General features: G+C 45.6%; 1 protein-coding gene across 1 annotated transcript in view; it reads left to right on the plus strand.

Moving 5' to 3' along the window:
* The first annotated feature begins 1,557 nt into the window (after positions 1 to 1,557).
* Positions 1,558 to 17,279, plus strand: part of MAMLD1 (mastermind like domain containing 1) — an 83,411-nt gene continuing 67,689 nt past the window's right edge. The window contains exon 1 of the mRNA XM_062006777.1: positions 1,558 to 1,834. Coding sequence (XP_061862761.1) covers positions 1,781 to 1,834 — 54 coding nt within the window. The 5' untranslated portion in view covers positions 1,558 to 1,780. The remainder of the gene's footprint in view (positions 1,835 to 17,279) is intronic.

Here is a 17,279-nt window from a genome sequence, read left to right on the forward strand (position 1 = left end):
GGTGTCAATGTGCCTTCCCATAGACATCAAAACCTTTTAAGATCTATCCCTCAGAGTCTGGAGAGTTCCAGGTGTTCACACCCACACAAGTTCATTATTTTTGTGCTGCTTTATTTTTCCTTATAATAGACAAAATATACTGAAGGGATTTTAAGTAACAGAAGGCAAAATCATTAGAAAAGCAAGCCAATAAACTTCTAAACAATCCAAACTGAAGTAACATAACTACTGCTCAGAGGAGTGGGCCTGCTCCTACAGCAGTCACAGCAAGGCTAGAGGCTTCAGTAGAGGTGAAAACAAGTTTTTCTCTGTTGATGAACTGATATTCCTGATATTTATTAACTTGGGGTACAAAGATGACTTTGGTCTATAAGTTATCTGCAAGCTGAAGATCTTAAAGATGATTTGATCTGTAAGTTGAAGATGACTGCTGTGGGGAAAACTCAGGACAGTGAGGCCAGATTCTGTCTCCACTCACAAATATTTGGCCCCAGTAATTGAATTGTATTCAAATAACTTCTTAATTTTCTAGAACATAATTTACTAAGATTGCTATTTTAAGAATGACTGAAAGAATTAGACATTTGATTAGACACGGTACGACATCTCCTGCATCTTATGCATTGAGCCAGTGTATCAGGACTGGGTTTTGAGCATCTCCATTGCATCAGGACAGGAGTGACAGTTGTACTGATTTAGCAAGGTAATGAAATGAAATTATACCAGCAATTATTTGTGGACTCAGCATGCTCTCCTGACTGCCTGCAGCTTGCTCTTCCCAGTCCTTTCCGCACAAGCCGAGAGGAGGTCTGCATGGGTTCTCAGCTTTCAGATGATGGTCTGTCAAAATTAATAGTCAGGGACTGCAGCTTGTAACAAGCACGTTTATACTGATACAAGAAGTGTGTGGGGTTAGGGGAGCTCTCTATTCAGAATTGTATCTGTCTTCAAAAATGCAGGTACATAGCACAAAGTGGGGGGAGAAAAGGAAAGAACTCTGCTGTTTCCTTCTGGTAACCTGGGTTCACCTGTGCGAGATGAGTTTAACCCTTTTGTGAGTGTGGATAGTGCTGAATATCCTGTTGTAATGGCATAAAGAGACAGGAATCCATACTTTGAAGGAATAACTCAAACCTTGACACTTCATGCCTCGGTCTCTCTTTTCAGTGATTTTTACACTTTCATTTGGGAAAAAACAACCAACCAACCAAACAAAAAAGATCCATTACTTGCCAGGATCTTTCAGATCAACTGCACTTCTACACTAAATGAACTTGAAACTTTACAGAGGAGGCATTAAACACACTCAGCAGCTTTTTTGGTGTTATAATACTGTCCATAGGCTGCATGATTTTCGCCTTCATGCATAGAAGAAAAAAACCCCTAAACCATAAAATCCTTAAATCTATGAGGTTTCCAGGTTCTGAAGAGCAGAAAGTGTTACTTCCCCTTTAAGCCTGGAGCCTTTCGGGTGTGGGAGAGTGTGTATGTGTGTGAGTGTGTGTGTGTGTGTCTCCTCCTCTTTGAGTGACACAGCACTTAGATATGCCTATCAGTAACTTAAACCCCACAAACTCCACCTTCTAAGTGAGGAAGCTGTGGGTTGATGGAAATGTAGTGAGCAGATTGAGACAGACAGTGAATCATTAGCAAACTGCAACGCCAGGATGAACTTGTCTGGAACCTAAAAGGAGAAAACAGTCTCGGAGTCCTCTGCGGTGCCTGGTTTTGCTAAATACAGCCAAAGTGGATCTAAAAGCCGGTTGAGCCCCAATCCAAGATGCTGCTGGTTTCCCAGCGGGTAGAAGCACCACGCATGGAGCCGCATATCCCAGTAAGTAGCGTTTGAAATCGATACGGACTGGAAAAGTAGGAGTTGATTTAAAAGGACTTCAGCACGCCGGGCAGAGGGGCTGGCCGGGACCCGGCGCGGAGCCGCCGGAGCCGCAAAGTTTGCAGGCGCGGCACAAGAAAGTGCCCACCGTGTGCGGGCTGTGCCGGGGGGCTGCGGCGGTGGGAGGGGGGCGGAAACTTGGGGCAGAGATTTCGCCCCCCGTTCTGCCGAGCGCTGATGTCAGTGAGGGGAGAGGAGAGAAGGAGTCGGGGGGTTTTTAACAAGGTGCTCTCCGGGGCGGTGCGGTCTCCGGCCGGCGGGGAGGGGGTGGCCACGGCGGGGAGCCCCCGGCCCGGCGCGCTGCGTGGCTTCCCGTGTCGCTGCTCGGGTAGCTGGGTGCGCAGGGAGGAAGGAGGTGGATGCTGCCGGGGCGAAGCGCCGGTGGCCCCGGGGCGAGCGGGGCGAGAGGCTGCCGGTGCGCCCGGGGTCTCCCCGTGTCAAGGCGCTGTGCAGCCCGACCGGCATTGCCCGTCGCGGGGAGATTTTCATTTAAACTTAAGATCAACCGGACAGGGAAGGAGAAACCCATCATCGCGAGGGGACTCCTCCGGGAAGGTGCCACACGGAGAGGGGCTAGTGCTGGTCTGTATTTTTTCTTAAGAACTCCTGGTATTTGTGTTGGCAGCGGCGCGGCTTGTTATTTTGGGAGCCTGAAGCGCACGTTATATAGGCAGGATTTTGAACAAAAGGCTCCGCCAAGCCCAGAAGGAGCCCTCGGTTATTCCTGAAGAGAGTGCGGAGCCCAGCATTCACCCTCCTTGCTGGCGAGGCTGCGTTTCTCGAAACGGGAATAGCCCCAAAGTGAGGGAGACGGTGCAAACGCGGCGTGTTTGCCACTCTCTCCGAGACTCTACATGGATTTGAAATAAAATGCATGCTGACTCACGGTTTAAACTGTTTTGGTTTCTCATCCTGTGATTAAGATCGGGGTTTAGTGCAATTGCAGGGTAAACAAGGCGCTCGCTGACTCGGTCCCACGTCTCCTCCGAAGGCAGAGGCTGCCTCTCTCCCCTAGTCAATAGCCGATCTCTCCTCCCGGTCTCTCCTTCGCCGCCTTCCCCGGCCTGTTGCTCGGCCCGCGGGAGCGGCGGGGCCGAGGGCACCGCGGCTTTTGTTCGGGTTTGGCTGGCGGGAGGTTGTCACCAGGGTGACTCGGAGAGATCCCGGGGAGAACGGCCGTTTCTTGGAAGAAAACGGGCTTTGGTTTCCTTTCATACACACCCACCCTCCCACCCCGCTCCCCCCCGGAACAATAAATTAAAAGGCCGCTTTTGTTTTCCCCGGTGCTCCCGGCGGGGGGGGGGGGGGGCGGGCTGGGGGGGGAGCGGGGGCCGGGAGGCGCCGCAGAGCCGCGTCCCGACGCGCCCGGCCGGGCAGTGTCCCCCGTCCCCGGGGCCGCGGGATCGCCTCGCCTCTTCCCGTCGGAAGCAGATGAGCATTTCGGGCACCGGCCGCTTGTCGGGAGCCTCCTGGCACGGGCACTGCACGAAGAGCTTGCCTCCGCCTCCTCCTCCGGCAGCGCGGGGCGGGGGGGGGAACGACACACCCCGCAGTCCCTCCCCCGACCCGCCAGCGGGGAGATTAACTGCGTCTGGCCCCTTCCCGAGCCGGGGGCGGAGGCGCCGGGCTCCCCCCGCCGCCGCTCCGCCGCCTCCCGCTGCCGTGCGCCCGCCCCGGATGGGGGGGTGGGGGTGTGTGAGGGAGGCGAAGTGCTCCCCCTGTTATATAACGTGAGTGTTCCCCCGCTTAGCCCTTTAATCCCTGGGTAATGCCTAATGCCCGTGCCCCGGGGGGCTGAGGGGATAGAAGGGGGGCTGCTTCTCCCGGGGCTCCCCCTCTAGGCCGAGCTGATGGGGAAATAAAGCTGCTGATGTACGAGATGGACCATATGGTGCCTCCAGGAGAGAGGGAGCCGGAACGGCCTTGAACCTGCCGGACCCAGCAGCTGTTTGCTGCTTGTCCCCCTGCTCCTCGCCCCCGCCCCGCGCAGCGGTTCGCACCGCCTCCCCCGCCCGGGCGGCAGCCGCACGGGCATCCCCCGGATAAGCGGGGGCCGGGAGCCCCCTCTGCGCCGGCATCGGCTTCCCCCCCGCCCCCGCCTCCACAAGCAGGGCTCCCAGCCGGAACCTATTTTTGTGTATTGGCGGCGGGGGGAGACGCTCGGGAGACAAACCCCGGCAGCGATGGGAGAAGCTCCCCCGCTCGGGAGGTGCCCGCGGCCGCGCTCTCCCAAGTTCAAGGCAGGCAAGAGCAGTTTGAGTAAATGACACGCCAGCACCTAAAAAAGCAACGCTCTCATTCTGACACTGACCATTTTCAGTTCTCTCTCTCACTGCCATATGTTGGGAAGGGGGAAAAAAGAGGGAAAAAAAGCGATTTGGGAAAGATGCGCTCAGCTGAAGGGAGGAGGTGGGCTGAGGGAGCGAGGTACAAGGAAATTCCATGTTAGGAAAGCATTAGCAAAGGGTGACTTCTAATGTTTTCCTGCCACTGACGTTGACAGTGACACACATGTGTGGGTTGAAATTGGAACGTCACTGAGTTTTTAAACTCAACCAGGAAATAGTCTGTTGCTCAGGGATAAAAACCACATAGTATAGATTGTGAGGCAGGTAACGTGCAGTTAACAGCTGCTCTCGAGTGAGGGAAAAGCTGTTTAATGTTTAGAAGTCAGCAGCTTAAATTTAATTTAGCTTTTTATTTTCAGAGGGTTTTTTTTTTTAACTTGAGTTTTTTTTCACCTCTATTTTTAATCCTTTTAACTAATACACCAGAATCAGAAAAGCAAATATTGACAGGGCTTCACTTTTAGTCCCTTGTAACTAAGTAGCTCGAACCTGAAAAGTCTCTTGGATTTTTTTTTTAAGCTAAGGTAGTTGTTCAAGGGGTTTTGAGGGCATTAGTAATTACAGGAGGCAGTTAATTTTTTTAAGTTCTTTTGTATGGCTTCCTGTTACACGGGTAGAAGTGTTTCATAAATACAGTGTGTTTGGTTTGGGGTTTTTTACTGACTTTGATACAAATGTTACGGTGTGGTGGCATGCTTAGAATGGGATTAGGGAGCTATTGTGGTAGATGATTTCTGAACATACAGGAAGATTTACTGCAAGAGTTCACGACCCAAGGTGTTAGGCCAACACTCTTGCCCTGTCTTACACAGGCTCTAACCTGGTTAGAGACCTGGTGATGTGGAAGCAACCACAGGACATGGGTCAGCTTAGGAGCCCACTTCAGAGAGACAAAAGTTAGCAAGGCAGAAGGTAACACAAGGGCAGGGGTAACAGTAAGTGAAATCCCTGAGTTGTCCTGTAGGTTAAGTTCAGTGCAACTCACTGGTTCCCAGTGATTTAATCAATAAATGTTCTAGGTAACGTGCTACTCTGATAAAAGTCACATTAAAACAACTTTTATGAGTGTGTAGCCATGGGAAAGGGAAGTAATTCTTGCAGAAGCTGTGACAAATGGATTTATCCAAACTAGGGGATGGAGTAGTGGACGGTTGTCAGAGCTCCTTAAGCAGGGAAAAAGGCAGGATCCCCAGGTTTTCATTGTTCCCCTGTGCCGGCTGTTTTCTGAGCGTCAGCGTTTTTCAACGTTTCGGCGAAGGTGACTATAAGTTACGATTCATTAGTAATGGGTATAGTCTCCAAATAAAGATAGTTAAATCAGTTTAAATGATGCTGGCACCTCTTCAAGGAACCCTCTTTCTATCTGACACATTTGCCACTCACTTCTGTAAGGAACTATGAATATTGTTCGCTGTGATGTTTGCCTCTATGGGAAGAGCAGTAGTGGAACTCGTTACGAAGGTTTTCTACCTGATGTTCCAGTTTGACTTGCTATGTTAAAACAAATGTTTTTAAAAAAGAAGTATTTTGAACTGCAGGAAGCAGAAGACACACTAAGGCTTTGCACTGAACTGTTTTATATCAATATTGATTTTTTTAGGGGGTTTGTGTTATAAAGAGGGAGCTTTTATCCCCCTGAGCTCTTTGGCAATTATCTTCCTGCCATAAATGTTGATACGCACATAATGGATGTAACTAAAAAATCTCCTTATCCCAGCAGAAAAGGCTGACTGTTTGTTGGAGCAGAGAGAATGCTGAGAGTGTGAATAGACAAACCCATATGTCGCTGGTGAGAGAGATAAATGATGGACGAACAGGAGTTGGTTACTATGGATCAGCACAATAAACCAATTCCCATCATACACCTCTCTTAATAATATACCAGTTTCAATGCCATTGACGGGTAACCTAGGTAGCACCAGTCAACTGTAAGTTTTTCAACTGTTCTTTTATACATCTCAAAGAACAGTTGGGACTGTTCTAATTTTTTCAGATGTCGAGTGCTAAAATTATGCAGAACTTCCTTCCTTGCTAGAGATTTGGAAGGGGAACTTTAGAGCGTTGCTGTAAAATGCCAAACGCACACGATAGCATTGTGTACTCACAGTAACTTTTTCCTTGGTGCACTCATAAAAGATGTGCACTCTAAGGGACAGTTACTTAACAAATATGTGAAGAAACTATGGAGGCTTTGAACAGTATTCTCCTTAGTGTTGATTTGGGTTGTTTTAGATTTGGGTTGTTGTTTTAGTCTTGGAAGATACTAGAGCATTGGTTTAAGTGAAAATAGCAAAAGAATAATGCTGTTTTCTTAAAAAAAAAAAAAAAACCCAAAGCAAACCCAGCCCTGCAGAATGGACAGTGATCAATCACCCAGATTTAACTTTCTGTAACCCATTTCAAGGCTGTCAGCAGCTGAAGGGAAACTTTGCAAAACAACCTGTGCTTGCATCACGATCTCTTTCCCATGGTCTTTATTATTACTGCTAGTGTGCTTTTTTTTGGTCACTGAAAATTGAAGTCTTTGCCAGTTAAAGGTTTTACTTTATCTCCTTATCTTCTGGTAGATATTTTTTGTTTCACTTGGTGAGGACCAGCCTGTTAGCTCTGTTCAAAATGAAAGTATATCTTCAGGGTGACAGCGTAAGCTCATGGCTCTTGGGATATGACTCCATCATTTTCAAAGTCACCAGTTGCGATACCAGAGAGTGATGCAGTCAGGGAGGGATAACTAGCAAATGCAAATGAGCTATGAAGAGTCTCCATCCCTCTTGGGAAGACTCCTCACTGATAATAATTTTCATTTTTTTAATGGAAGAAAATGTTTTACTAAGGTGTTATTTTCCTTCAAGAGGAAGATACCTACTTTGTGCAGCATTTACTTGCAAGGTTCCAGTAGCTCTTTCTAGAGCTGTTTATTGTGATGTTCAGCTCAGATGAACTGGATGGTGTTTGTTAGGCAGAAGGAGAGTGCACCAGTCTTCTCCTGCTGGGGCCTGGCCTAGCAGTCTTTTGCCATTTTATAGTAGATAAGACTCAGATTTGATCCTAGAATTAAGGGCTCAAGGATCAGGCCCTTGAGCAGGGAAGGGGGATTGTTCTGTAGCTCCCACCCTACTCACTCTCCTGTTGAAGGAAGTGAAATGGAAACAAAGCAGGGTAAAGGATATTGTCTGTAGGCTGAATTATAGCTGTCCCTTTGCTCCTGTGGAGGCACAGTTGTGCCCAAAGGGTAGAGCAGGGGGAAGAGTTGTGGGTTTCCTTCCTCCCCTCCCTACCAGGCAGCCCAGCCAGCTGGACCAGCTGGAGGATGTTGGCTGTGCCACTGTGGCCAGTGGCCGTTTCCTTGGGGCTGGTGAAGTGCCAGCGGGGCCCAGTCATGAGAGATGTGGGAGGACACAGGATTTCATGTGGCCCTTTACTCTGAGGAGCACTGCCTCCTCGCTACAATGAGCCATTGATAAGCACTGACCTGATGAAGGGCTGCCCCTCACGGGGGGCTGGGCCGTGCCCCAGGCCTCGAGCGGGGGCTGCTGGGCTGGCCAGAACTGCTCCTTGGCAATGGGTGGCGAGGCTGCGGAGGGGGAAACTTGGATCCCTCGTTGTACCCTGGCCAAAGGGAAGCGTCGTATTGCGACTTGTTGAAATCCGCTCTCTGCTTTTCCCTGCAAGGGACTTGGCAGTTTTATTGATAAAGCAGTGTTACATAAGTACCCCATCAGGCATGTCCTAATTTGTTAATAATTAATGATCTGGGTAGTACAGAAATACCAGTGGTGTTAATGAACTCCCACGCTGATCTGCAGTCTCCACGAGCCCCCTGTTTTGCTTTTACTTTAATTGTAATACAGGCTTTTTTCCTTGTTTTTTGTTGTTTTTTACTCTTTCTTTTGAGTTTACCTGGTGATGCAACAGCAGCCACTCGTTGTGCTTTCCAGATATCAGGCAGGGACAGCTGGGGGCTCAGCGTGTCACAGACATGGTATAGATTACCTGTGCAGAGGAGGCTGTTAACTGTGCTGTTTTTTCACCCCGTGTCAGGCAAGCTATTGAGTGGCATCAGCGTTAGCCCAGGGGGAAGCCAGTTTTTTTGCACCTTCCACCTTTGGAGGTAAGGCCTAAGTCAAGTGGGACAGACAGGGTGGTGCATTTGTCATTCCAGGATGTGCCAGCATGGGGAAGCCAGGGAGCTTTCTGCACAGCACAGACCAAGCACCCTTCAGCTTCTCCCCTCCTGAGAACAGGCTGTGCTCACGTGGATTTAATCACCGGCTACTTTTGCCGTGCCACAGCTAGAGAGAGTGGGAAAAAATACATTTGCTTCTGTTAACGTGCACAAAACAATAAATACTTACTGGATATTGTCAACATGGTCCACCTGCCTCTTTTGTCTTTTATTGTTTTTCTTTTGCATTTCTGTGGAAGTTTCTTTTTCTCTAGAATTAAGTGCCTCAGAACTCTGAGCAGGTTCAGGAGTTACACCTACCCGAAACCTACCTATTTACTGTTTTCAGAGTAATGCAGCATGTTTACTCTGTTGTGGGCAATGAAATCCATTACCTGCATTAAAATCAGAAGCAGCAAGGTAACTTTCTAGTTATGTTGTGAAATACAATGCCATTGTTTGCTTTTATGAACGTCTCGAGGTTGATTATACTGCGGTTAGGAGCCTGTTCTGCTGTGCAAAAGGCTGTCTTTAATTTCAAGTGGTTGATCCTGATCAGGCAGTTAGAGTGGCTGCAGCAACAATTGCTTGGAGCTCTAAATCACAGTTGTCACAGGATCTGCCTGGTAGCACTGGCTGCTCGAAGACGTACTCTGACTTTTCAGTGTTACCCTTCGGTGGGATTGCAGCGGTGAGGGACTTGCCAATCTTGCCTGTTCTTTGTGCCTAATTCTGAGACTGGCAAGCTTTATGCTGTGTTTTCTGAAGAGGGCCCAGCTTTACTAAGCTGCCTGTCTGTCAGGGATTAATTTAACCTCTAATTACTACATTTTCTTCACAGTTTGCTGCACATGAGCGTGTTATAACAAAAGCACAAAGAAGTATGTCATTTTATTTAGCCACTACTCTGAAATTAATTTAGGGGGTATAGAGTCAGATCTGACACACTTGGTGTTAAAATAATTGTGCTGGCATTAGAATTAAAGTACATAATCTTGTTGTTTCTAATGATACAACAGTACTAGTGTAAATAGTGTTGTTAACTCGTTAGTCATAGCCACAGTAAGAGAAATGATATCTAGTTACAGTGAAACACTCAAATAAGCGTGGCAGCAAAAGTTTCCACAACAAAATTCACAGTTTCCCCAAAATAACACATGGTTTCTGCCTGATTCCCATCCACTGGTTGGGATTCCATGTCTAACAATAGTTTGTTGGGGTTTTTTTTAAAAAAAAAGGTCTTCCAAATCACAATAAACAAATCTTTATGATGGCTTGAGTCTCTTGCAGCCTGGGTAAGGATTTTTGAGTTTTTTGTTGTGGTGTTTTTTTGAGCACACTGCATCTTGGGAACAGTACAAACAGCCATATGTCCTCTTCTGCCTGCTCACGCTGACATCAGCCACGCTGCAGTTCACATTCATTGCACTGAGAGCACTGGGTAGTCTTGAAGGAAGGGAGTGAGTCTGTTCCTCTTATGAAACACAGGATGACTTTCTTCTTTTCCAGACCTGTGTTCTATAATATTTACAACAAAAGTAGGGTTTGGTTGGGGTTTTTTTAGCTTTGGGAAGGTTTGGATTGGGAAATGCAGCCTGTCTCAGTTTAGGTAAATGCAGTTTCAAAGGACTGTTGCTGTTACGTAAGAGACTTGCAGTAGCTGTCTCTTCTTTCTGCCCCATGTCCATCACCTCTGAGCAGGCTTGTTGAAATGACTTTGAAAATGTAATTTCTCCCATCAGGCTGGATCTGCAAAATCATTGTGTCTGTACTAATGATTTCTTTTTAGTGGAAACAAATTGGTTGTATATTTGTGTGCCATACATTTGAGTTATAAAGCACAGACCAAACTCTGCAATTCTCCTTCAGTAAAAAACTGTAACTGGATTTGATGGGAAACTTCCTCCAAAGATTCCTCAAGGTCAGACAGGACACAGTTACAGAGTCAAATCTTGTACTCCCTTTCTGGAAAGGAGAATTAATGCAGCATCGTTATCCAGGCTTGTGACAACAGTGACACAGGATTGCCAAAAAGACTAATGGAAGGAGATGGATGATTGATTCTCTTTACAGTAGTAGATCTGGCTATTTCTCTGAATTCTTTCTTCACTTCTCTCAATTCCCCAACTGTAACCAGTTACTCTAATTATTTACTCTAATTACTTCTAATCTACAAGTAAATTGAACATAAATTAAGATCAACTGATGTAAGGGACAGGATGGTTCAGTGAGCCAACAGTAAGGTATGGAGATGCTTGTGCTGATCAGTAGTTACCCAGGATGGCTGGCTGATAGCTGTGTGGGGCAAGTGGTAAGTCCCTGCTCTTACTTCTGTGGATGTGAGCTTTCATATAACGATTTGGAAATTTCCTAAGGTAGAAGCCAAGCCCAACAACGCCTACTCTCAGTTTCAGAACTGTCAAGATGTATTTTTTTTTCAAAGGGTCTGTAGCCCTACAGGCCTCTGGAGGTGGAGGAAATCTGTGGAGTAAATAGTTCCCAGGTTCTTACTTGTCCATTGTGAAATGGGAGTAATGTGCTTTACCTTAACCTTCACATTGAGCATCCTTAACTGGCTGCATATTTTTGAAATTGTGCTTGTTACTAGATGAGGTCTTTAGGGACTTTTTTGCATAATTGGAAGTTATATTCAAAATACAGGCAGGTGCATCATGCTGTAAGTCCCCTTTAGTGGGAATGATCGTTTTATTTCTTTGGCTATAATGCTAACACAGATGGATTTCTAGTTCGTTTTTTTCCTGACATCACATCATAGCATCTTCCTTTCTGCCAAAACTTCAGAATTTCCTATGGGAGAGGAAAGAAAATACTTAAAGGAAAGAAAAAATGGCATCTACTCTCAGGCTTGTATCTTAAAGTTTTGTTCTCCATCACAGATTTTCAGAGGTTAACTTTTGGGCAAAGGTAAACGAATGAATGTTTGGCAAAGATATTTGTCATACACAGTTCCACTCTCACACAAGGAACTTTTTCCTCATATGTTAGTATGTAACATTTAGTATGTAAACATTCCCAATAGTTTAATAACAATCATTTAATGTGTCTATCAGAATAGATCCTGAGCATCATTTTATTTTACTTTGAGTAGCTACTTTACATCTTAGTAGGATTTTCAGAGTTCCAAATATATGTACAGAGTAATTTCCAAACTCATCCCATATTTCAGTAACCCAGTAGATCATGCTGATGGTCAGGTAGTTTAAAGACTTTGCTTTTCCTGTTCTTCTGACTTACTTATTTTCTTAATTAACTCTGTTGATTTAAATAAAGTCACACAGGCTGAAAAAACCCTGAGTATATACAATCTTGCAGTCAGAAATACAGGCAAAAGGTTTTGATCTCTGACTGCCAAATGGTGACTCATTAAAAAGGAATTTTTGTTCCTCCCTTTTCAAAGGGTTACTCAGTACCATGCAGTATATATCAAGTTTTGATGCTACTGCATTGAGGTGCCTGACATTGTTGGTGTATTCAATCTGAACTCTGTAAGATTATTTGATCATGGGCTCTGTGAAGTTTTGTTTCATTGTTTTTTCTCTATTAAAAAAACCTGTTGGGAGATTTTCCTCAAGCTTTACCCTGTCAGTCTGAGTACATTCTAAAATGAAATATGTTTGGATGCTAACAACAGAGAACCCTTTCCATACTTTAAGCAGGGGGTCATTCAAATTCTTTTTGAACACACAAGACCGTGCAAGGACTAATTTATTTCTAATTTTGCACTGGGTAAAATTAGACAAGGACATTGGCATTTGTCTAAATAATAAAAAAACCCCTCTTTGTGTTCCACATCAGGGGTCATGTGCTAAGCCTTTTCTAATATTGCATTGCATAAAGCTGCAAAAAAATTGTACTGAAGAGATACAGTCAAAATCCAACTGAAGGCATGCCCCTTTTCTCAGTTTCTATATAAAGCTTGACTCTCTGAGCCATCTCCTTTGTCTTTATGTTCTTACCTATTCTACACGTTTGCTGGAAGGGCACAAAGGCATGTTTGAATCCTCCATCTCACCTCCTTTTCTTATTTATGGATTGGTTGGCTTGAACTTTACGTAGCGTTGGAAGAATGGTTTCTTAGTTGCAGCAACACTTGTGCTTGACTTGAAGCAGAAGGAGAGTGCGTTTGGGCTTTTCAGTCTTTATCAGACGTGAATCTTGGTCCCTGATCCCAGAAGGTAGATCACCATTAATTTCAAGTGAAAGTCCTGCATCTTCAAATAACTTCCCATGTCAGTTAAAGTTCAATATTCTTGAATCCCAGAGATATGGATGAGTGAAATATAAAGTTTAGGGCAAGCGTGAAGGATGGAAGAGAGAATGTAGATGTTTCTTCTGATGCTGCTCTCCCCTGCCCTTCAGGGCTGCTCCTGTCAGCTGTAATGGAGTGATTTGATTTCTTTGTAGTGTTAAACTAAAAGAATAAATCTAAGTGCCTTGGGAACAAGGAACCAATCCAACAATCAAAACCAAACAAATTAATAAATGTGAAGCCTTTCTGCATGGTGCTGCCACAGAAATGCTACTTACAGAAATGCTTGGGGGCAGTCATGACTATTGGACCAGTCAATTAGTGTAAGTATGTTCACTGTACACACCACCATTAATTGGATGCTGGGAGGTGTGCTCTGTGTTTTGAAGGAGAAGCATGTCTTCTGTTGGTTATAAATTATGAAAACCTTGAACATCGCGGGCTGAAATGTTTATTGCTCACGTCCTCACTTCCCAGTCACTCTGACATACCTGGAAAAAGCTTGGTTTAGGCAGCCTTCATTGCCCTTCCCTTAAAATTGATCTGGCTCTACACACCATTGCAATTTTTTTTTCTCGTCACCTCTTCTCTCCATCTACCCCAGCCCCCAAAACCTAGACAGAAATAGAGCATTTGAGTGGCTGTCTACAGAGGCAGTTTGAAGTCCAAATTACCCACTTGGGCTGGTTTCTGATGCCCATGTGTTAGGCTACACAGTCTGGAGTCCTTTGTAAGGACAGCGTGCACACGAATACTGTGAGCTGCAGCAACTGTGTCAAGTGCTGTTGTGTAAGAAAACCCCTACTACTGACCTGGATGGAACTGCCTTTGGATGTTGGTACTTGTGCAGATGAGGTGCAGATTTATTACCAGAAGTCTCAAGCCAGCTTTAATTTTATCATGTCTAAGAATGGCAGTAATGGTGAACTAGTGGGCAAATGACTGATTCTGTCTGCCCACGAGTCCTCGTGCCTATTATTTTAGGAACTAACATCGTCACCCACTTTGCAGCCTTCAACTAGTCCAGTGAACATCCTTTCATTGGTGTTCACATCCAGAACAAAAACAGGCCTTTGCAGAAAATGCACCATTGACTGTTTGCTATCTACTACCCAAAACATAGTGAAGCAAACTGTTGAGCTTCACATGGAGCTCCGGGCTTGATTAACTTCAATTAGCCTGCTGTTGTACGTGCTTGCGATGCCGAGGGAATTAGGTGGCATATATTTTCAAGAAATACATATTAATTATTAAGAAAGGTTAAGCAATAACATCTAGTGGTCATTTCCTTTTGAAGCATAGCTCTGAGTCTGTAGTGTAATTTGTTCACGCGTGCTGCTGGTCCCCTGTGAGTACATGGCCCGGCACTGCAGGCTCGAGCTGGGCTGCTGCATGGTACTGGCTGGTCCAGCTGTGCAGGCTGGTGCTGGTCCAGCCACTGATGGAGAGACAGAGACGTCGGGGCATAAAGGTGAAGGGGTTCAAAGTATATGGAGGCAATGGTAGGGGAGAGGGAGCAGAGACATGCTGGGACTGAAGGGAGCACAAAGCCAAGGAGACAGATGAGAGCTGAGGACACTGGGCAGGTGTCTAGAGGGGGGATGGAGGCTCGGCAGGTCCATGCCCACTTTGGGAGGGCTGAGATCCCTCATGTTCCTGATCTGCTAGGTCCAGTATCTCCTGTTGTTTCCACTTGAGCAGTAAGTGTTCCTGTGTGCAAACTTGTTCTGTGCTCCTTCAACACTGACTTACAGACAGTGCTTTTCTTTATCTCCATTGTCATTAAGTTTGCAACTCTTGTATTTTCCTTTGTACTCTTGCTTTCATACCTTGTGATTGCTCTGCTGGAGAAATTGCTCTCTCTTGGCAGCCATGAGGAGATGCTGCAGGGATCTCACCTCATGCCACCTCTTCAGAGGCAGTGAGAACCGTGTCAGGGAGTGAGCACACTGCTGGGGCTGCACACGTTTGGTTGCCCTGTTACCACAGGCAGGTAGTGGGTTGGTTTATTTTGTTAGAAGATTTTTCTTGTGGTGAGCGCAGTGCTTGTGCAGCCCAGCTATTGAACAGCTGACTGAAGCACACAGCTGCTTGTCATCAGGCAGCTGCCAGATGTGCTGGTGGCTTTCAGCTGATGCTAACCCTAGCACAAAAGTCGAGGTTTGCCTGTGCCACTCTGTGTTGTGTGAATTCACTGGCTCAGGCAGAAATAGCAAAGACTGCTTTCACCTAGCTAACCTGCTCGTTGCTGCCAGCAGGACAGCTATAGTTGCATGAGCTAAGGTTGAGCTGCAGAAGTTGCTTAAGACAGTGAGTAAATAATCTGACACTTGACCCATATGGAACAACAAAAGTGCCTTCCCTGGGCCATCCCACTTAGCAAGTCTGTGTGAGATCACTGCACCTTGCTGTGCCCAGGAAGATGTGTTCAGAAGATCAGCTGAGCTGCTAAAAAAACACCTTCCCAAATCTCCTTCAACTGAAGTCTGGGACCTTAAGGTGGTCTTGGATTCTGTCAACTGAACATGGTAATAGTCTCTTTTACAGCGGGCTCCAAAGTAAGGAGGTGTAATTCAGTGTTTATAAAGGCAGACAGGAAGGTAAAAGATTATTTAGTTCTCTCTGAGAGCTTTTTCACACGTAGAGTGAGTCACTCGACATGTCATTATTGAATAGGAACTGATTTACAAGTGTGTAGGCTCAAAGATGAATGTCAGAGGATGAACTCTTATACTTTCCTCCATGACCATGCTGTAAATGGGCTTCAGCCAGTTTGATGTAATTCATTCTGTGTCACTGTGCTGTCTTTTGAAATCCTTCTTATGATCTTCTGAAGGCTAGAAGGTCGATTAACGTGGGTATTCTTGATTAGCTTTAATTCAGCTCCTCTACTCCAGGAAAGCATAGTTCCTGGGTTGCACAAAGAAAGACTCTTCAAACACGGATCCAAATCAGCATACTGGAGATCCTGTTGGTAGGTGTGGTGACTATGATTAATATTTACTTGATGCCTTTCATCTTCCAAGTACTTTACATGGAACAAGCATTTCATCTTCACAAAAGATGCATGAGTTAGGTGAAATAAGTTTTACCGTCTCTGCTTTATTAATAAAGGCAAGGAAACCAAAGCAAAGAGATTAAAGCCAGCACTGAAACTGTGTAATTTCTAGTTTCTATTTCTGTGTCCAGACTAATGTCTCTTCTTGGTAAGAAGAAGCAGCAGGACAAACTTTCGAGTAAGAACATCACAGGGATTTAGTGAGGTGACTTAGCAGATGTTACAGCTGCAACTTAGACTTGGTACCCTGCTGAGTGATGTGCTGTTCTCCCATGTCACTGCAGTCTCTCATCCACCCTTATGGAGGCATCGCCACAGATTGCTGCTGGAATTGCAAAGCACCTGTGCACCTTTTTGTAGGCTGACAGAATGGCTCAGCTTAGTCACTGGTCTGGCTGGACCATTGGAGACATAAGTATGTGTTGAGGTTTCTGGAGTAGAAGAGTTTCTGCTGTAGTGCACATAATCAGGTACCTACGTGATTTTAGTCAACCCAATGACTTCTTGAGATGTTCTTTTGGAGATGCACTAGAAAGTGCTTAAATTATATTGTTGAATTTTAAGTGTGTGAATGGTCTCATTAATATGGAAAATGTATTTGTTTACCTTTGGTTTGGATAGGGCTATTCATAGAGCTTGATTTAAGTATATGCTCAAGTGGAATGCTGAGTCAGGGCCCCAGTTAACAGCTAAGGCTGTGTCACCCTGAACTGCAGACTGGCAGAGAAGCTGTTGAGGGCCCAAAGGTAGTTTTTAGTTTAAAGAGCTTCCTATCAAAATGAGACAGTGGACAGGGCTTAACATCTGAGAAAGTTCTTATCTAAGAAGGCATCTGACCTTTTGAAAGAGAAACCTCCTCTGCAGATGGGTACGACTTGTGTGCACTCTCTGTCAGAGTGTACAGCCAGTTGACTGCAATGGAAATCCTCACCTGGGGAGGCCAAGCTGGGAGTCACCGTCCCTCCCTCCATGTCAGATGGAGAAATTGCGGTTTAGTTCCTCCAGTCCCACCTTAATGAAGGAAGAGAAGATGCCTTTCCCTGCAACTGGAGTGTGCTCAGAGATGGCAGCTGTAGAAGCCACTTCATTTAGTCTAGGTTTGACAATAAATTCACTCTCCTGTTTCATGTGGAGTAACGATTTTTCCGCTGCAGTGAGGAATCGCTCTGTGAGAGAAGGGAGACAGGAGCAATGCAGCCCTGCTCTCCTTGTAAGGCCATGGTTCAAAATGTTTAATTAGTTGTTTCGAAACAGTGGCTCTTCTCCTTTGAGGAAGGAATGATGTCTCAGCAAAAGCTGACCAAATTGATGTAGCAAATCAATTCTATGGTAATCCGTTTATTTAAACTTTGGTACTTAATTTTATAAGCTCTTCTCAAGTGTTCCTGTGCTCCCGTTCATTAGCCGGTATTCTTTCATGCCAGGGCTTGGAGGTTTGTGCTGCAGATAGCAAAATGGCCAGGACATGCCACTTGAAACTGCCTCTAAATGTAATTCAAGCAGGTCTGCAATAATAGTGGTAAAAGAAGAGCTATTTAGCGGCA

This window comes from Colius striatus, chromosome 13, assembly GCF_028858725.1.
Source record: "Colius striatus isolate bColStr4 chromosome 13, bColStr4.1.hap1, whole genome shotgun sequence".
NCBI lineage: Eukaryota > Metazoa > Chordata > Aves > Coliiformes > Coliidae > Colius > Colius striatus.